The sequence below is a fragment of the Tursiops truncatus genome, chromosome 12, assembly GCF_011762595.2.
Source record: "Tursiops truncatus isolate mTurTru1 chromosome 12, mTurTru1.mat.Y, whole genome shotgun sequence".
Taxonomy (NCBI): domain Eukaryota; kingdom Metazoa; phylum Chordata; class Mammalia; order Artiodactyla; family Delphinidae; genus Tursiops; species Tursiops truncatus.
The window spans coordinates 36,217,758-36,235,123 of NC_047045.1; the positions used below are offsets into that span (position 1 = coordinate 36,217,758).

The 17,366-nt window shown below is 42.7% G+C and overlaps 1 protein-coding gene and 1 long non-coding RNA gene across 4 annotated transcripts in view; one reads left to right on the forward strand and one right to left on the reverse strand.

Annotated features, from left to right (window-relative positions):
* The window catches only part of POPDC1 (popeye domain cAMP effector 1), a 38,954-nt gene extending 36,945 nt beyond the window's left edge, over positions 1-2,009 (reverse strand). Inside the window, exons 1-2 of one of the 2 annotated variants that reach the window (XM_033867585.2) lie at positions 1,814-1,928; positions 1,187-1,357 (exon numbers count right to left, since the gene is read on the reverse strand). Coding sequence is in view for 1 of the 2 variants with exons in the window: in XM_004314969.4 (XP_004315017.2) it covers positions 1,814-2,006 (193 nt within the window). In the remaining variant the exon portion in view is untranslated. Of the gene's footprint in view, positions 1-1,186; positions 1,358-1,813 lie in introns of both variants that reach the window. The other variant, XM_004314969.4, reaches the window with a different exon arrangement.
* Positions 2,010-2,020: 11 nt separating this feature from the next.
* LOC117314477 (uncharacterized) overlaps positions 2,021-17,366 on the forward strand; it is a 160,729-nt gene continuing 145,383 nt past the window's right edge. For both annotated transcript variants that reach the window (XR_012324767.1, XR_004529221.2), the window contains exons 1-2: positions 2,021-2,605; positions 9,416-9,516. This is a non-coding gene — a long non-coding RNA (uncharacterized lncRNA). The remainder of the gene's footprint in view (positions 2,606-9,415; positions 9,517-17,366) is intronic.

Below are 17,366 nucleotides of genomic sequence, written 5' to 3' on the forward strand. Positions count from 1 at the left end.
GAGTCAGGTTCTATACTACAAGCGCCAGGGAGCCACATAAGCCAGGGAAAGTCACTTCTGCTCCTTGGGTTGGCTTCTTCCTGGGAATTGAGACAACTGGACTAGATGGTCTTTGAAACCCCTTCAAGTTTTAATAGCCTGTGGCTCTAATAGATATTTATATAGTCAGTTAAGTAATACATATTCCCCCTCACATCCACCTGAGTACACCTGTACTGCCAACTAATTCACTGTAATTCAATTTCAGGCTTTTAAAATTTCTCCAACTGGCACTAAAAGTACCAATTTCTGGTCAAGAGAAATGATAGGAAAACTATGATCTACTAACCCAAGAACCAAGGACACGGTGAAAAGAATTTTTAAAAGGTGAGATAATCCTACAACATATTTTGATGCACCACACCTTGTTAAAAATATATGTATAGTCCATATACTTATTTAATTTTCTATATTCAATATATATTGTAGAGTAATTAACATTATATATTATACATAATTTATTTTATTTGTATGTTTATATGTCTATTATTTATCTAGGTATACTTATTTATATGTCTATTTTGAAATGCCAGTAACCTGTCAATAAATATGGATCGGATCTTGCCAATAAATATGGAAACCTCTTGCTTGCCAAAGGTTTCAGCTTCCTTTGACCACTACTTAATAGATTTATGTGGCTTGCACTGAACTATCCTTATACAGAGAATGAATGAGTCTAACGAGGAAGGTTAGACTGGTAAATTGGTAAACGTTCAGGTTAATTTTGACTAAATCAAGAGAAATTTTCTTTTTCCTCGGAGTCTGATTTCTTAAATTACCTGTTCTAGTTAAGGCCTGTTTATCTATTGCTTTTCAGGTAGGTGTGTGCAGGGCTAAATAGCTAAATGGTGAAACTAACATTAATCCTTCACCAAACTACGCAAATGAAGAAGATAACAGCAGTGAGCAAAAGTCGTGCTCATAGACTAGCGCAATTCATTCCGTGATTCTAACTGAACCTTCGTTTATCTTCGGAATGACAAGGGCACTATGTTGCTAAGAGTCTTTTCGTACTTATTCTTGCTCCAAAGCCAGCAGTTTCTGAGACTTATCTGGCCAACGACACGTTTCCCAAAGCCTCGGAAACGAGGACGCGGGTAGATCTCGGTTTCCCCAGCCATCTGCTCTCCCCAGGCGCCCAGCTCACCTCGCTCCTTAAAGAGGGAAGGTCTGTGTCAACTGGTCTTGATCCGAGGCTCTCGGGCCACGACGGGTGTGCAGTGAGCGCCCTGACCCACCTCGCATTCGCAGCGCCAGGCCAGAGCGCGCGACCCGGTGAGCCCGGCTGCGCGTTGCCTCCGCGTGGGACCCGGAGGCCCTACAGGGGGCGAGGAGGAGCCGTAGTGGGTTCGCGGGCCCGGAGCCCTGTGAGCCTCTCGGGGAGGGGAGAAGCCGAGCTCACCTAGAGCTTGCGGGCAGCAGAGCGCGGGAACCGGCACCCGATGGGGCCCAAGCGCCCGAGGACGCTGGCGCTGCCAGACCCGAGTGGCGGCAGTTGACATCCGAGGGTCTGTGTGACCGCGACGCCCAGACCCAGGGTGAAGGGCGGCTTCCAAGGACAGGGAACCCCGCGAGGGCGCGGCCAGCGAGGAGAGGGCGGGGTTCCCGGCGGCCGGGGAACCGAGAACAGGCAGCCGCCGCCCGGGAGGGCAAAGTTGCTCCCAGTTGAGCAGGGATCTAACTTTCGCTTCCCGATTTAGCCGCGGGAGCTCGAGGCTGCAAATAGCCGGGCGCGTTGTGGGAGCCCGCGGCCGCTGCGCTTCCCGCTCCTTACCTGGCTCGTCCCTGGCGCGGAGCCCGGGCGGTGCTGGCCAAAGTTTGGGGTGGCAGCGGCGGGGCGCAGGGGACACGGACGCGAAGGCTCGACGGGAGCCCGACGCGAAAGCCTCGGCCGATCGGCGGGTCGGGAGGCTGCTCGGCCGGTGCCGGGTCCCCGCGTCCGCAGCGGCTTTGACTAAAATAGGCATCACGGCAGCTGCGGCCGGGGCTGGGGCCGCACAGCGCACGCGCCCAGCGTCCCGGCGCCCCCCGGCGGGCGGAGTCCCGGGCCTCGGCCAGGACTCCCCGCCCCGCTGCTCCAAGTCCGCCGCCGCGTCTCCACAGCGTGGTCCCGTTTGAAGCACCCGCTTCTTTCTTTCCTGGTTTCCTCTCTACTTCTCGGTTCTGTTCTAGTTTGGGCACGAGTGGGAGACGGGCAACAACTTGGGGCCAGCGGCGTTGGCTGCTCAGCCTCATGGGGATAACTCGAGCAGTCGGGTCCCAGGAGGGAGAGAAATCAGAAGGAGAAATGAAAACTAGAATCATTTCCCCACAAAGTCGAACGACCCACTCGCATAACTCCTTTCTGGGACAGTCGCCCGCATCTCAGCACAAGCCGGAAGGACCGGGAGAGAGCGCGACTCGGCGTCTGAGCCTGGCGGCGGAGGCTGGCGGTTTGGTCCACACCGACGCGAGACTGCGCCCTCGGGCACCCGGCGAGGGGCCAGAGCAAGCCCGCCCTGCTGCTGCGGGGGCCACGCGGGAGAGATCTTCCACACGAGCCGCGGTTTTGTTTCCATGGAAGAAGGTACTTATCCGAAATTTGCGTTCCCGTGGCCGTCCCTGGCCCTCCACTCTAGGCGAAGCTCCACCCGGAGGTTGCCACGTGAATTTGGCAGACTTGGGACCCTGACTTGAAAAACGAGATATGAAAGTACGCCCCAGTCAGTCTTTACTGTTTATAGAGCACAACTCTTTTGGGTGAGAAATGCAGGGCAATTTAATGAAGAGTTGGTATGGGGAAGGAGTTGGAGGACAAAAGAGGAAGGTTAGGTGGGCATTCACCGTTTCCACCGAAGTGTCCCGTTGACGGATAAAATTTGTGCCAGTTATTAGAGTGTGAGGTCGTTCATGCATGTCAAACATGAGCCAAAGACCACAGGTACTTTATAAAGTGAGGACCTGGGTGTGCACACTCGCCAGGCCTCTCCTGTTGCAGAAGCAGTGCAGCATCTTCTTCAGGAATATGGGCCATAGTGCTGCACAGACCAGGTTTGAATCCTGCCTCTGCCACCAGCCAGCTGTGTGACCTTGGGGAAGTTACTTAGCTTTTCTGTGCCTCAGTTTCCTCTTTTGTACCTTGGGGTTGATGATGGTGATGATGATTGCACCTGTTTCTCGTTGGATTGTTTTGCGGACTAAATGATTTAATATACCTAGAAGGCTTAGAGTGGTACCAAGTAAGTTCTATGTGTGTATGAATATATATTCTACTTGTAGAGCTCCTTCTCTAACATGTTTGAAATTTGCTATATCTATCCAAGATTTATTTTCAAGGCCACTTCTTCAGAGTCTGTTTCTTTTTAGATGCCCTGCCAGCCATTTTGGTAGCTGCCACTACATACATTTTAAGGTGTAGGTTTAATAGTAAATGTGCACGAAGATTTTGCAGGGATATTTATTGGAGAATGGCTTGTAGTAATGAACACTGGAAATAATTTGTAACCATAGGGGACTAAGTAAATTATAGGACATCCAAATAATCTTGGTCTAAGCAGCCATTAAAAATAATTTACAGAAAGATATTAGAGACATAATAATGTCTGCTAATTATACAGAACAGAGGTCAGCAAACTCTGGCCCAGAGGCCCAGCCTACTACTGATTTTTGCACAGCTCATGAGCTAAAGTGGTTTTTACATTTTTTAAATGGTTGAAATCATCAAAAGAAGATTATGTTTCATGACGTGAAAATTATGTGAAATTCAAATTCAGTCTCCATGAAGGCAGCATTGCGGAGTTGTGATAGAAACTATATGACCCTGCAGGGCCTAAAATATTTACTATCTGGTTCTTTACTGAAAAAATTTACTGCCCTTTGATATAGAGTGTACTTTGTGCCAGGCACTGTTATAAGTGGTTAAATATATTAGCCATTGAATCCTCATGATAGAAGTAGTTACTATTATTATCTCCATTTTGTAGATGGGAAACTGAGGTCACAGCGAGGTCGAGTAGCCTGCTCAGGGTCACACAGCTAGCGAGAATCTGAGCCAGGGTGTGAACCAGACAGTCTAGCTCTACAGCTTACGCTCCCGTCCACTACCTGTACAGTTTCTGCCACCTTCTGTCACTGCCTACACTGCCTCCCGTTAAAAGATGTTAAGTAGAATAAGGCAGGTTACAAGAATGTGGAGAACATTACAAACCATCGGTGATGTTAAGCAGTATAATGCTTACATTCCTTACTTCAGAGTGCTGAAGTTGTAAGTGATTTTTCTTTCTTTTTTTTTTTTGCGCGGTATGCGGGCCTCTCACTGTTGTGGCCTCTCCCGCCGGGGAGCACAGGCTCCGGACGCGCAGGCTCAGTGGCCATGGCTCACGGGCCCAGCCGCTCCGCGGCATGTGGGATCTTCCTGGACTGGGGCTCAAACCCGTGTCCCCTGCACCGGCAGGCGGACTCTCAACCACGGCGCCACCAGGGAAGCCCGATTTTTCTTTTTTTCCTCCTTCTTCCCCTCCCTCTCTCTCTCCCTCCTTTCTTCTCTCCCATTTCTCCTCTCTCCCTCTTCATCTTCCAACTTCTACGCCTCCTCCTGCATCTTCTTCTGTGAAATTTTCTATGATGACTATATGTTACTTTTATAAAAATTTAAACACATGTTTACTAAAATAATAGAGCCCAGGTTCTGGCTTTTGCAGACTGGGATACCAGACTCCAGTTACGGAGTCAGCTGTTACTGGACATACTCCTTACCTAACAGGATCAGATATGCCTGTAAGGCGTTTAGATCATATCAAGACTGCATACTTTTATGAAAAGAATACTAGACTCGATATCATAAGACTTGAGTGCTAGCCTTGGGTAGTCTGTTTGCTCGGAGTTTGTTTTCCACAGAAAGAGGAGACTGAACTGAATCCGTGCCCCCTCATATAACCCGTCTAAGGATTAAAAGCATAATTTTATGTTTGAATTTCTTATCATTGATATATGAATGTCAGCTCTATAAAATTCAAAATAAGAATTCTAGACACAGAAACTTGGGTTTGGGAGTGCCCTAGGCTCCCTGGTCTCCTCCTGCTGGGCATGGAAAGATCAGATTGAAAGACTCAGCGCTATTTGAAAATGAATATGATTCAAGGAGGTAACTTGCATAGAAGTGTAGAATGAAAAGGGTACGAGGCATAAATAACAGAACACAGGGCAGCCTGTCTACTCTGCAAAAACTCTAGCTAGTACAGCTTAGATTGACATAAACAATTATTTCTACCTTTATTTCGCTATGGGCGTCGTAGTCTGCTTTTATCATTTCGACAAAACCTTGATAAGATTTCAAAGTTCATATAGAACAAGTTTGTGAAAATAAAACATGACCTGAGGGAGTCACTGTTTTTAAAAGTATGTCGCATTACTGGGGCTTCCCTGGTGGCGCAGTAGTTGAGAGTCCGCCTGCCAATGCAGGGGACACGGGTTTGTGCCCTGGTCCGGGAAGATCCCACATGCCACAGAGCGGCTGGGCACGTGAGCCATGGCCGCTGAGCTGTGTCCGGAGCCTGTGCTCCGCAACGGGAGAGGCCACAACAGTGAGAGGCCCGCGTACCGACAAAAAAAAAAAAAAAAAGTATGTCGCATTACCTTCCTTATCTTTGTCTGCCCGTGGTTTACATCAGTGTAGACTTTCTTTCAAATGTTACTCCGAACTGCACAGAGGCCATAGCTGCTTCTGGTATGGTCTCATGGCAGGCGGTTGTGATCAACTCTTATACAATGATTTGATTAGATTCTTTCTGTACCTAAGCTTATCTCGTTAAATGTTACATTAACTTTTTCATTGACCAGTTTGACAACGAGCCTCATTGACTGTTTTTAAATTTCTTTTCCTTTTTTAAAAGAATTAATAGGCTTGGTTTTGGTTTTGTTAGAGCAGTTTTACGTTCACAGATGACTGAGCAGATATTAGAGAAAGCTCCTGTAGAGCCTCTTTCTCCCCTGCTTACAGTTTCCCCAATTATCAACGTCTTGCATTAGTGTGATACAATTGAAGAACCCATGTTGTTACGTTATTATTAACAAGGGTCTACATTAGGGTTCATCTTTGTGTTGTACAGTCCTATGGGTTTTGCCAAATGTATTTGTCATGTGTCCACCTGTGACATAATAAATATAATTCTTGGTCTCTTCTCCCGTTCCTGACCCAGAGTTCCTAAAACCCTTGTAGCAATTTCTTGAGTGACTGGGGTGCGAGGAGCATCTTTTGTTCTAATATTTAGTCTTTGATCCCCAATTCCTGACACAGGGCTCTTAAAATCTTCATAATTTCCTGAGTGATGGGGGCGATAACAGAGTCTTACACCGAGCTTCCTAAATCCCTTGGAAATTCCTGGGTGATAGGAGTGTGTTTTGTTCTAAGGAGATAACCCTGTGTGGGCTCCTGGATAGCTTCAGGATGGGGTCTGGTCACCAGAAAGACCAAGCCACGACTAGAAGCTTGGAGCTTTCATCCCCAACCCTCCATTCTCTGGGGAGGGGAAAGAGGCTGGAGATTGAGTTAATCATCAACCATGCCGATGAGATGAGGCCTCTCAAAAAATCCGTAAGCTAAGGGGTTTGGAAAGCCTCCAGGTTGGTGAATATATCCACGTGCTCGGAGGGTGGCACACCCCGACTCCACAGGGACAGAAGCTTCTGCACCTAGGAAGCTTCTGGACCTTGCCCTATGTACCTCTTCATCTGGCTGTTCATATGTATCCTTTATCATAACCTTTATAATACACTGGTAAACGTGTTTCCCTGAGTTCTGTGAGTTGTTATAGCAGGTTATCAAAGCGGAGGACAGAGTTGTGGGAACCCTGATTTATAGGCAAGGTGGACTGAAGGGTGAACTTGGGGGCCCATTACTTATGATTGGCATTAGAAGTGGGGGGGGCGGTCTTCTGTCACTGAGACCTTAACCTGCGAGGTCTACACTAACTCTGGGTAGTTAGTATCAGAATTGAGTTGTGGGACACCCATTTGGTGTCTGGGGAGTTGGAGAATTGGTTGGTGTGGGAAAACCCCACACACATTTGGTGTATGAGGAGTAGAGGAAACAGTTTTGTTTTTGTTTTAAGTAATGGCATGTACCCACCATTACAGTATCATAGCTAATAGTTTCACTGCCCCCAAATCCCCTGTGCTCTGATTCATCCCTCTCCTCCCTCACTTCCCTAACCTCTGGTAACCACTGAATTTTTTTTCTTACTGTCTCCATAGTTTTGCCTTTTCCAGAATGTCATATAGTTAGCATCATATAGAATACTGACCTTTCAGACTGGCTTCTTTCACTAAGCGATTTGCATTTAAGGTTTCTCTGTGTCTTTTTGTGTCTTGATAGCTCATTTTTTAATCGCTGAATAGTGTTCCATAGTATGAATGTATTGTACCACAGTGTGTTTATCCATTCACCATTTTCCGAACATCTTGGTTTCTTCTAGTTCTGACAATTATTAATAAAGCTGCTATAAACCTTTGTGGGCAGGTTTTTGTGTGGACATGTTTTCAACTCATTTGGGTAAATAAATACCCGGGAGTGCAATTGCTAGATTGTATGGTAAAGCTGTGTTATCTTTGTAAGATACTGCCGAACTGTCTTCCGAAGTGGCTGGACCATTTTCCGTTCCCACCAGCAATGAGTGAGAATCCCTGCTCCTCTGCATTCTTGCTAGCATTTGGTATAATCAGGTTTTTTTTTTTTTATCTTAGCCTTTCTAATAGCTGTATTTTTTGTTTTTTAGACTGACTTGGTTAATTTGTTCAAAAGAACTGGTTATGCATTGAACAGGTGTTTTATATCTTGGCTAAATTAAAAACAGGAAATAAAGCAAAGGGGTATAATCTTTCATATTATTGTTGTTGCATCCCAAAGGCCCACAGTCTAAAAAATGGTTAAAACAATGTCTAAATATTTCTAATACTAAATTCAGGGAGGAGCTCCCTAAAAAGTTGGATTATATTTGATTCATTGAACAATGAGCTTTTACCCAAAAGGTTCATCCCTTAAAAGAAACAAAACCTAACTAACAAAACCTAACAAAAAAAGTGACCCAGCACTTTAAGAAGACAGTGAATTATAAAGGTAGTCGAAAGAGTCGGGGATTTGGAATCATCAGCTGGATTTGAATCGTGGTTTTACCTTTAATAAACTGGGTGAATTCAAATCATTGATTAAACTTTTCTGAGCCTCAAGTGCTTGTCTGTAAAACTGTGAAAATAATTCTTAGTTGAACGGATTATTTTGACCTTTAGAAACTATGTTTTAAAAAATGTCTGGCATCGGGCTTCCCTGGTGGCGCAGTAGTTGAGAGTCCGCCTGCCGATGCAGGGGACACGGGTTCGTGCCCCGGTCCGGGAAGATCCCACATGCCGCGGAGCAGCTGGGCCCGTGAGCCATGGCCGCTGAGCCTGCGCGTCCGGAGCCTGTGCTCCACAACGGGAAAGGCCACAACAGTGAGAGGCCCATGTACCGCAAAATAAAAAAAAAAATGTCTGGCATCCGGCTTTCGGTAGCTTAATTGTACATCTTTTTACCCTCCTTATAGTGCTCTGCACATGGTACACAATCAGTAAAAATTATTAGAATTCCCATCATCAAAATTCCCTAATCTGATGAAATAGTTGAAGTATTCTATGAACACATGAAGTAAAGATGTAGTTTCATCTTCTATGTATTTGCCTGTTTTAAATAGCTAGAACATAGCATACATAAGACAGAGATTTCAAACAAAATTTGTAGATTGCAAGACTTTGGCTCATGCTAAAATATCCAGTGGTTTGGGATTTCCCTGGAGTAGCCAGAAATGAGATATTGGCTTCAAAAACAAATTCATAAAATATGCAATAGTATAGATTCTAGAAACTGGCCACTTGACAGAACTAAGTTACAGTAATTCACTGTCTGGGAATTGACAGAAATGTGCACACAGTGACTGTAGTCAGAAACTAGAACCCTGATACTCCCTCTGTTTATTCTTCCTTACGTAACTTTGCTTCTAAAACAGAAGAGTTGCATTTGTGAATTATTTGTTTTAAATATTAAAGTAACAAAGGCCATATATGAAGCATTTAATAGGATTTCCTAATCTTTCAGAAAGTAATTTCCAAAAGAAGGAATTTATTATAAGTAACTAAGTATAACAGAATCATGATTTTTTTTAAAAAGTGTGAAAAGAGGATCAGAGAAGTAGCTCCAATTCACAATCATTTCCCAAAGAAATGGGGCTGGGCCCCGGTTGGATTCTTAAAACAAAAATGGATCCCAGGCCCAGGCAGATCGCCCAGGAAGAGCAGGTTCAAAAGTTTGGCACCAACCACTGTAAAGACTTCTCTTGTGTTTTGTTCTTTCCCTTTTGGGAATTTCTAGAAATTCACAGACCCTTGAAGCCTGTCTTATGAATCCCACGTTAAGCACCTCTACTTCTAGAGAAGAGAAATGCTACAAGCCTGAGGATGACGCTTTTAAAGGTACTGGGTTCTTTTAGTGTATAAGTAACTCCTTTATATGAATAATTAATTTAGTGATTAGAAAGGAGAAGTTGTTAATGATAGAAAAATAACTTTTGGAAATTCTTAATAACATGTGGTCTGAATGTATAGACAAGATTTTTATTGAAAGTGAAGCCAGGGGAATGACTTTTAATCTGTATCTGATGAAAGCAAAACTTTCCATCATAGAGTTTCTATTGGGAAGTATCATTCTGTTATGTAATTAATCCTCAAAAAAGGCTGGTTTTGGAGGCCAACAATAGCCAGCCCAGTAATTGACATTGGCTAGAAACAAAAACCCGAAGCAATGCATTATAAAGATGGAAAAATAAAATAAAGTTGGGAATAATGGTGCTGCCATCTGGCATTAATTGATGTGCAAAAGCACTCAGAGTTCCCAGGAGAAAAGAATTATTTACATGCAAATTTTCATTATTACGACTACTTAAATTATTGTAATAAATTCATGAAAATAAGACACCTTGCTAGCTTAATGCATATATAATACCTAATAAAATATTTATGGGCTCCATACCAGCAGCTTTATCATTTGGCATAAAAAAGTGATAAACAAGATGACATATTTCTTTAGTCCAAGATCAAACATATTTGGTAAAATTTAGGACCACATAAAATGATGACAATGATGTTTGGTTTGAAAACTGCAGAGATCCTCACACACTTTCATAGGAGAAAAAAAGGTCATGATTGGAAAAGATATAGATTTTACAGTCATTGAGTCGCTTTAGCGTTTGGGAGGAATAGAACTACCTTGGTTAGCGCATTTTCCCACAGAACACCATTTTGGTTTATATGCCATATACAAAACTATTCGTATGCAGTTTTACTGTGTACTACAACTTAGGGATTTCTTAATATTTTTTACATCAACTACACCACGTTAAATTAGCCAAAGAAAAGTGTAATGAATATAAACTCAGAAAATGGCATCTAAAAGCAACAGAGCATTCCAACGTGAGTCAGGAAATCTTGCAGATGATGTCATATGACTATTTAATGAATAAATAAAATTTCTAATACCTAGAAAATTGATGTTGAGTAGGAAAAAATCTAGTAGAAAATATTACTATTAATGGCCATTATAAGATGCCATATGATGAAATCATTAAAATGCCTTGGCATTTATTACTTACATAATTAATGGGTTAACATGTTGGCATGTGATTCCCACGTGTTTTAAAGGGATATTACAGAAGTGGATTCCCCAAAGCAGTTTGTCTCTATCTCTATTACAGCTTTATTACTTGCTACCTTTCAAATAGTTATGTAAAAGCCTTACTTCTCCTTCTAGGTTGTAAGTTTATGGTGGGTAGGAAGTGTGTCTGATTTAACTTTCGTGTCTCCATGGTACCTAACAAGTGATGCACATATATTTGGGACTCAGTAAATATTAGTTGATGGAGTACTTGCATTTGCTTTTAAGTATTGTCCTCTGATAGAAGGAATATTAAATATTTTAAAAATGGTATTTTACAACTTAAATTATTATGAATGGTGGATATAAAAGAAGAAATATATACCACCAACATATTAATAGAAATTGGGTTAGCATAGTGAAATTACTGTCTTCTTTTTTCTGTTCCAACTTGTTTATTATATGGTCATATTATCTTTCTAATAGAAGGAATAAATAATAACAAAATGATAATATTCTACTAGACTAAAAGTCACTTTATTAGAATTATGGTGACCTCTCCACTATAATAGTGACCTTCCTCTCCCCTCCCCACCCTCATACTCCCCACCACCACCTTCCTCTCCCCCCACTTACCATCTAGGTGATTTATGATGGAACAGGAACAAGGTGGAAAAGATAGGTTTGGAAGGAGAGAGAAGAGGTGATGTTAACCCTGAGATGCTCATTCATTCATTTAGAACTACTGAGTGGTCTGAATGGTGGCAAATGCCTGGGGTCAGGAAGCAGCAGTGGGGGAGGAGTGCAGAGACCTCAATGCCACAGGCAACTGCAGGACACGGGGTTGGGGGGGGGGTCACCATCCCAGATGCCCAGAGACCAAGTGGCCAAACAACATTCAGTCAATCCAAGGAGGACTCACAGAACAGAGAGAGGCTGAAACACCTCTCCTGCTCTGCCGTGAGGCCTTGTAAATTTGTCCTGCACCTCCCAGAGCAAGGAGAGAAACACAGAAAGACTAATGGGTTCATTTTAAATGACTGTTTAAAACGGGAAGAAATTACTTTTAAGTGGTAGGATCAAGTGTATTATTCTGCCATCCCTGGGAAGAGGGGGTGAGAGCAGGATGAGATCAACTGACAGGTTAAGGGAAAGGTGTGTTTCGCATGTGTCTGATCAGTGTCTCCTCAGTTTGCACCTGCTATACATTTTATTCATTTCTTTTTCAAAAAAAATAACGAGCACTAGCTATATACAAATCACTAGACCAGGAGTGATTTTTTCACAGAAAAATATAATTATAATAAAAGTATGGAGACTGGCATTAGGTGAGGTCACTGGATCTCCCAAACTATAAAGTTTTGAGAAAGGTGAAATACAAGGACCAGTTATATTAGTTAATTTATCACTTTATTTTATTTTTTAAGGGTTTTTGTTTGTTTGTTTTAATTTATTTTGGCTGCGCCGGGTCTTAGTTGCGGCATGCGGGACCTCGTATTTTGTGGGATCTTTTTAGTTGCGGCACGCAGATTTCTTAGGTGTGGCATGCGAGCATGTGAACTCTTAGTTGTGACATGCATGCGGGATCCAGTTCCCCAACGAGGGATCTAACTCGGGCCCCCTGCATTGGGAATGCGGAGTCCTACCCACTGGACCACCAGGGAAGTCCCTAATTTATCATTTTAAATGGAATTACGTAGAGGGAACACAGTAATCTGTTGCATGTTACCAGCACAAAATTCTCTAAGCTAAGTCAGCTTGCAGGTTTTCAACCCAAAGAATGATCTTGGAACCTGAAAACTAATCACTGTGCATTCTGAACAAGTGCTGTTTAACTCGCTTCAACAATATCGGGAAGAAAAACGGCTTTGAAAGTTATTTAAAGTAATAACAGCTCTGTATCATGCAGAAAAAAAAATGACGTAAAGAAAAAATGACATTATTACATGTCTTACATTTTATTTCATGATAAAACTGCCGATGGCATTGCATCACTGAAGTCAAATTGGGAGGGGGATTCAGTGCTGAAACTCAGATATGGATTCAAGAACAGGTGCAATTACTTTCCTTCTACTGAACAAATATTTACAAAGCAGCTGTCATATGCCAGGCACTGGTTCCCAAATGGTAAGCAAGATGTAGACTAGTAGGGGAGTTTAAAAACAGAATTCTTTTTCTCAGAAAAATAGACATTGTGCTTGTGCATTGGCTAAACTTTTATCTCAGATGAACCAAGTTATATCCCACTTCAGATATATTCCCTGTTCTTCAGAAACCGCCAGTTACCTCACATCAAAAAATACCTTCTCTATCTTGGAAACCTTACCAGTTACTATGTGAAAAAGCTTCAGTTTACAAAGTTTCATTGTACATAACATTTTATACCATCTTAGAAAAGAGAGAGGGAGAGACCTTCAAGATGGCGGAGGAGTAAGACATGGAGATCACCTTCCTCCCCACAAATACACCAGAAATACATCTACACGTGGAACAGCTCCTACAGAACACCTACTGAATGCTGGCAGAGGACCTCAGACCTCCCAAAAGACAAGAAACTCCCCACGTACCTGGGTAGGGCAAAAGAGAAAAGAAAAAACAGAGACAAAAGAATAGGGATGGGACCTGTACCAGTAGGAGGGAGATGTGAAGGAGGAAAAGTTTCCACACACTAGGAAGCCCCTTCACTAGCGGAGACGGGGGGAGGCAGGGGGGAAGCTTCAGAGCCACTGAGAATAGCACAGCAACAGCAGTGTAGAGGGCAAAGCGGAGAGATTCCTCCACAGAGGATCAGTGCCGACCAGCACTCACCAGGCCAAGAGGCTTGTGTGCTCACCCGCCAGGACAGGTGGGGGCTGGGAGCTGAGGCTCAGGCTTCGGAGGGCGGATCCCAGGGAGAGGACTGGGGGTGACTGCGTGAACACAGCCTGAAGGGGGCTAGTGCGCCACAGCTAGCCAGAGGGAGCCCAGAAAAAGTCTGGACCTGCCTAAGAGTCAAGAGACCATTGTTTCGGGGTGCGCGAGGAGAGGGGATTCAGAACACCGCCTTAATGAGCTCCAGAGATGGGTGCGAGCCGCGGCTATCAGCGCGGAGCCCAGAGACGGGCATGAGACGCTAAGGCTGCTGCTGCAGCCAGCAAGAAACCTGTGTGCAAGCACAGGTCACTATCCACACCTGCCCTCCCGGGAGCCTGTGCAGCCCGCCGCTGCCAGGGTCCTGTGATCCAGGGACAACTTACCCGGGAGAAAACACGCCTTAGGCTGTTGCAATCTCACACTGGTCTCTGCTGCCGCAGGCTTGCCCTGCATTCCGTACCCTTCCCTCCCCCCAGCCTGAGTGAGCCAGAGCCCTCTAATCAACTGCTCCTTTAACCCCGTCCTGTCTGAGCGAAGAACAGACGCCCTCAGGTGACCTACACGCAGAGGCGGGGCCAAGTCCAAAGCCGAACCCCAGGAGCTGTGCGAACGAAGAGGAGAAAGGAAAATCTCTCCCAGCAGCCTCAGGAGCAGCGGAGTAAATCTCCACAATCAACCTGATGTACTCTGCATCTGTGGAATACATGAATAGACAATGAATCATCCCAAAATCAAGGCAGTGGACTTTGGGAGCAACTGTAGACTTGGGGTCTGCTTTCTGCATCTAACTTGTTTCTGGTTTTATGTTTATCTTAGCTTACTATTTAGAGTTTATTATCATTGGTAGATTTATTTACTGATTTGGTTGCTCTCTTCCTTTTTTTTTTGTATACAGATATATATATATTTCCTTTTTCTCTTTTTGTGAGTGTGTATGTGTATGATTCTTTATGTGATTTAGTCTGTATAGCTTTGCTTTTACCATTTGTCCTAGGGTTCTGTCTCTCCTTTATTTGTTTGTTTGTTTGTTTGTTTTTTGCATAGTTTTTAGTGCTTGCTATCATTGGTGGATTTGTTTTTTGGTTTGGTTGCTCTCTTCTTTCTTTTTTATTTTTAATTTTTTTATTTTTAATAATTTTTTATTTTAATAACTTTCCTTCCTTCCTTCCTTCCTCTGTTCCTTCCTCCCTTTTCTTCTGAGGCATGTGGCTGACAGGGTCTTGGTGTTCTCGCCGGGTGTCAGGCCTGTGCCTCTGAGGTGGGAGAGCCGAGTTCAAGACATTCGTCCACCAGAGACCTCCTGGCTCCACGTAATATCAAAAGGCGAAAGCTCTCCCAGAGATCTCCATCTCAACGCTAAGACCCAGCTCCACTTAACAACCAGCAAGCTACAGTGCTGGACACACTATGCCAAACAACTAGCAAGACAGGAACAAAACCCCACTCATTAGCGGAGAAACTGCCTAAAATCATAATAAGGTCACAGACACCCCAAAACACACCATCGGATGCTGTCCCACCTACCAGAAAGACAAATCGTACCAAGTATCTTTTCCAGCCACAACACTATGAGACTAGATATCAATTACAGGAAAAAAACTGTAAAAAATACAAACACATGGAGGCTAAACAATACACTACTAAATAACCAAGAGATCACTGAAGAAATCAAAGAGGAAATCAAAAAATACCTAGAAACAAATGACAATGAAAATACGACGACCCAAAACCTTTGGGAGGCAGCAAAAGCAGTTCTAAGAGGGAAGTTTATAGCAATACAATCCTACCTCAAGAAACAAGAAGAATCTCAAATAAACAACCTAAACTTACACCTAAAGCAATTAGAGAAAAAGAACAAAAAACGCCCAAAGTTAGCAGAAGGAAAGAAATCATAAAGACCAGATCAGAAATAAATGAAAAAGAAATGAAGGAAACAACAGCAAAGATCAATAAAACTAAAAGCTGGTTCTTTGAGAAGATAAACAAAATTGATAAATCATTAGCCAGACTCATCAAGAAAAAAAGGGAGAAGACTCAAATCAATAGAATTAGAAATGAAAGAGAAGTAACAACTGACACTGGAGAAATACAAGGGATCATGAGAGATTACTACAAGCAACTCTATGCCAATAAAATGGACAACCTAGAAGAAATGGCCAAATTCTTAGAAAAGCACAACCTTCCAAAACTGAACCAGGAATAAATAGAAAATATAAACAGACCAATCACAAGCACTGAAATTGAGACTGTGATTAAAAATCTTTCAACAAACAGAAGCCCAGGACCAGATGGCTTCACAGGCAAATTCTATCAAACATTTAGAGAAGAGATAACACCTATCCTTCTCAAACTCTTCCAAAATATAGCAGAGGGAGGAACACTCCCAAACTCATTCTGCAAGGCCACCATCACCCTGATACCAAAACCAGACAAAGATGTCACAAAGAAAAAAAACTGCAGGCCAATATCTCTGATGAACATAGATGCAAAAATCCTTAAGAAAATACTAGCAAACAGAATCCAACAGCACATTAAAAGGATCATACACCATGATCAAGTGGGGTGTATCCCAGCAATGTAAGGATTTTTCAATATATGCAAATCAATCAATGTGATACACCATATAAACAAATTGAAGGAGAAACCATATGATCATCTCAATAGATGCAGAAAAAGCTTTTGACAAAATTCAACACCAATTTATGATAAAAACCCTCCAGAAAGTAGGCACAGAGGGAACTTACCTCAACATAATAAAGGCCATATATGACAAACCCACAGCCAACATCATTCTCCATGGTGAAAAACTGAAACCATTTTCTCTAAGATCAGGAGCAACACAAGGTTGTCCAGTCTCACCACTATTATTCAACATAGTTTAGGAAGTTTTAGCCACAGCAGTCAGAGAAGAAAAAGAAATAAAAGGAATCCAATTCGGAAAAGAAGAAGTAAAGCTGTCACTTTTTGCAGATGACATGATACTATACATAGAGAGTCCTAAAGATGCTAGCAGAAACGAATTTGGTAAAGTAGCAGGATACAAAATTAATGCACAGAAATCTCTTGCACTCCTATACACTAATGATGAAAAATCTGAAAGTGAAATTAAGAAAACACTCCCATTTACCACTGCAACAAAAAGAATAAAATACCTAGGAATAAACCTACCTAAGGAGACAAAAGACCTGTATGCAGAAAACTATAAGACACTGATGAAAGAAATTAAAGTTGATACAAATAGATGGAGAGATATACCATGTTCTTGGATTGGAAGAATCAACATTTTGAAAATGACTATACTACGCAAAGCAATCTATAGATTCAATGCCATCCCTATCAAACCACCAATGGCATTTTTCACAGAACTAGAAGAAAAAATTTCACAATTTGTATGGAAACACAAAAGACCCCGAATAGCCAAAGCAATTTTGAGAAAGAAAAATGGAGCTAGAGGAATCAGGCTCCTGGACTTCAGACTATACTACAAAGCTACAGTAATCAAGACAGTATGGTACTGGCACAAAAACAGAAATATAGATCAATGGAACAGGATAGAAAGCCCAGAGATAAACCCACGCACATATGGTCACCTTATTTTTGATAAAGGAGGCAAGAATATACAATGGAGAAAAGACAGTCTCTTCAATAGTTGGTGCTGGGAAAACTGAACAGCTACATGTAAAAGAATGAAATTAGAACACTCCCTAACAACATACACAAAAATAAACTCAAAATGGTTTAAAGACCTAAATGTAAGGCCAGACACTATAAAACTCTTATAGGAAAACATAGACAGAACACTCTATGACATAAATCACAG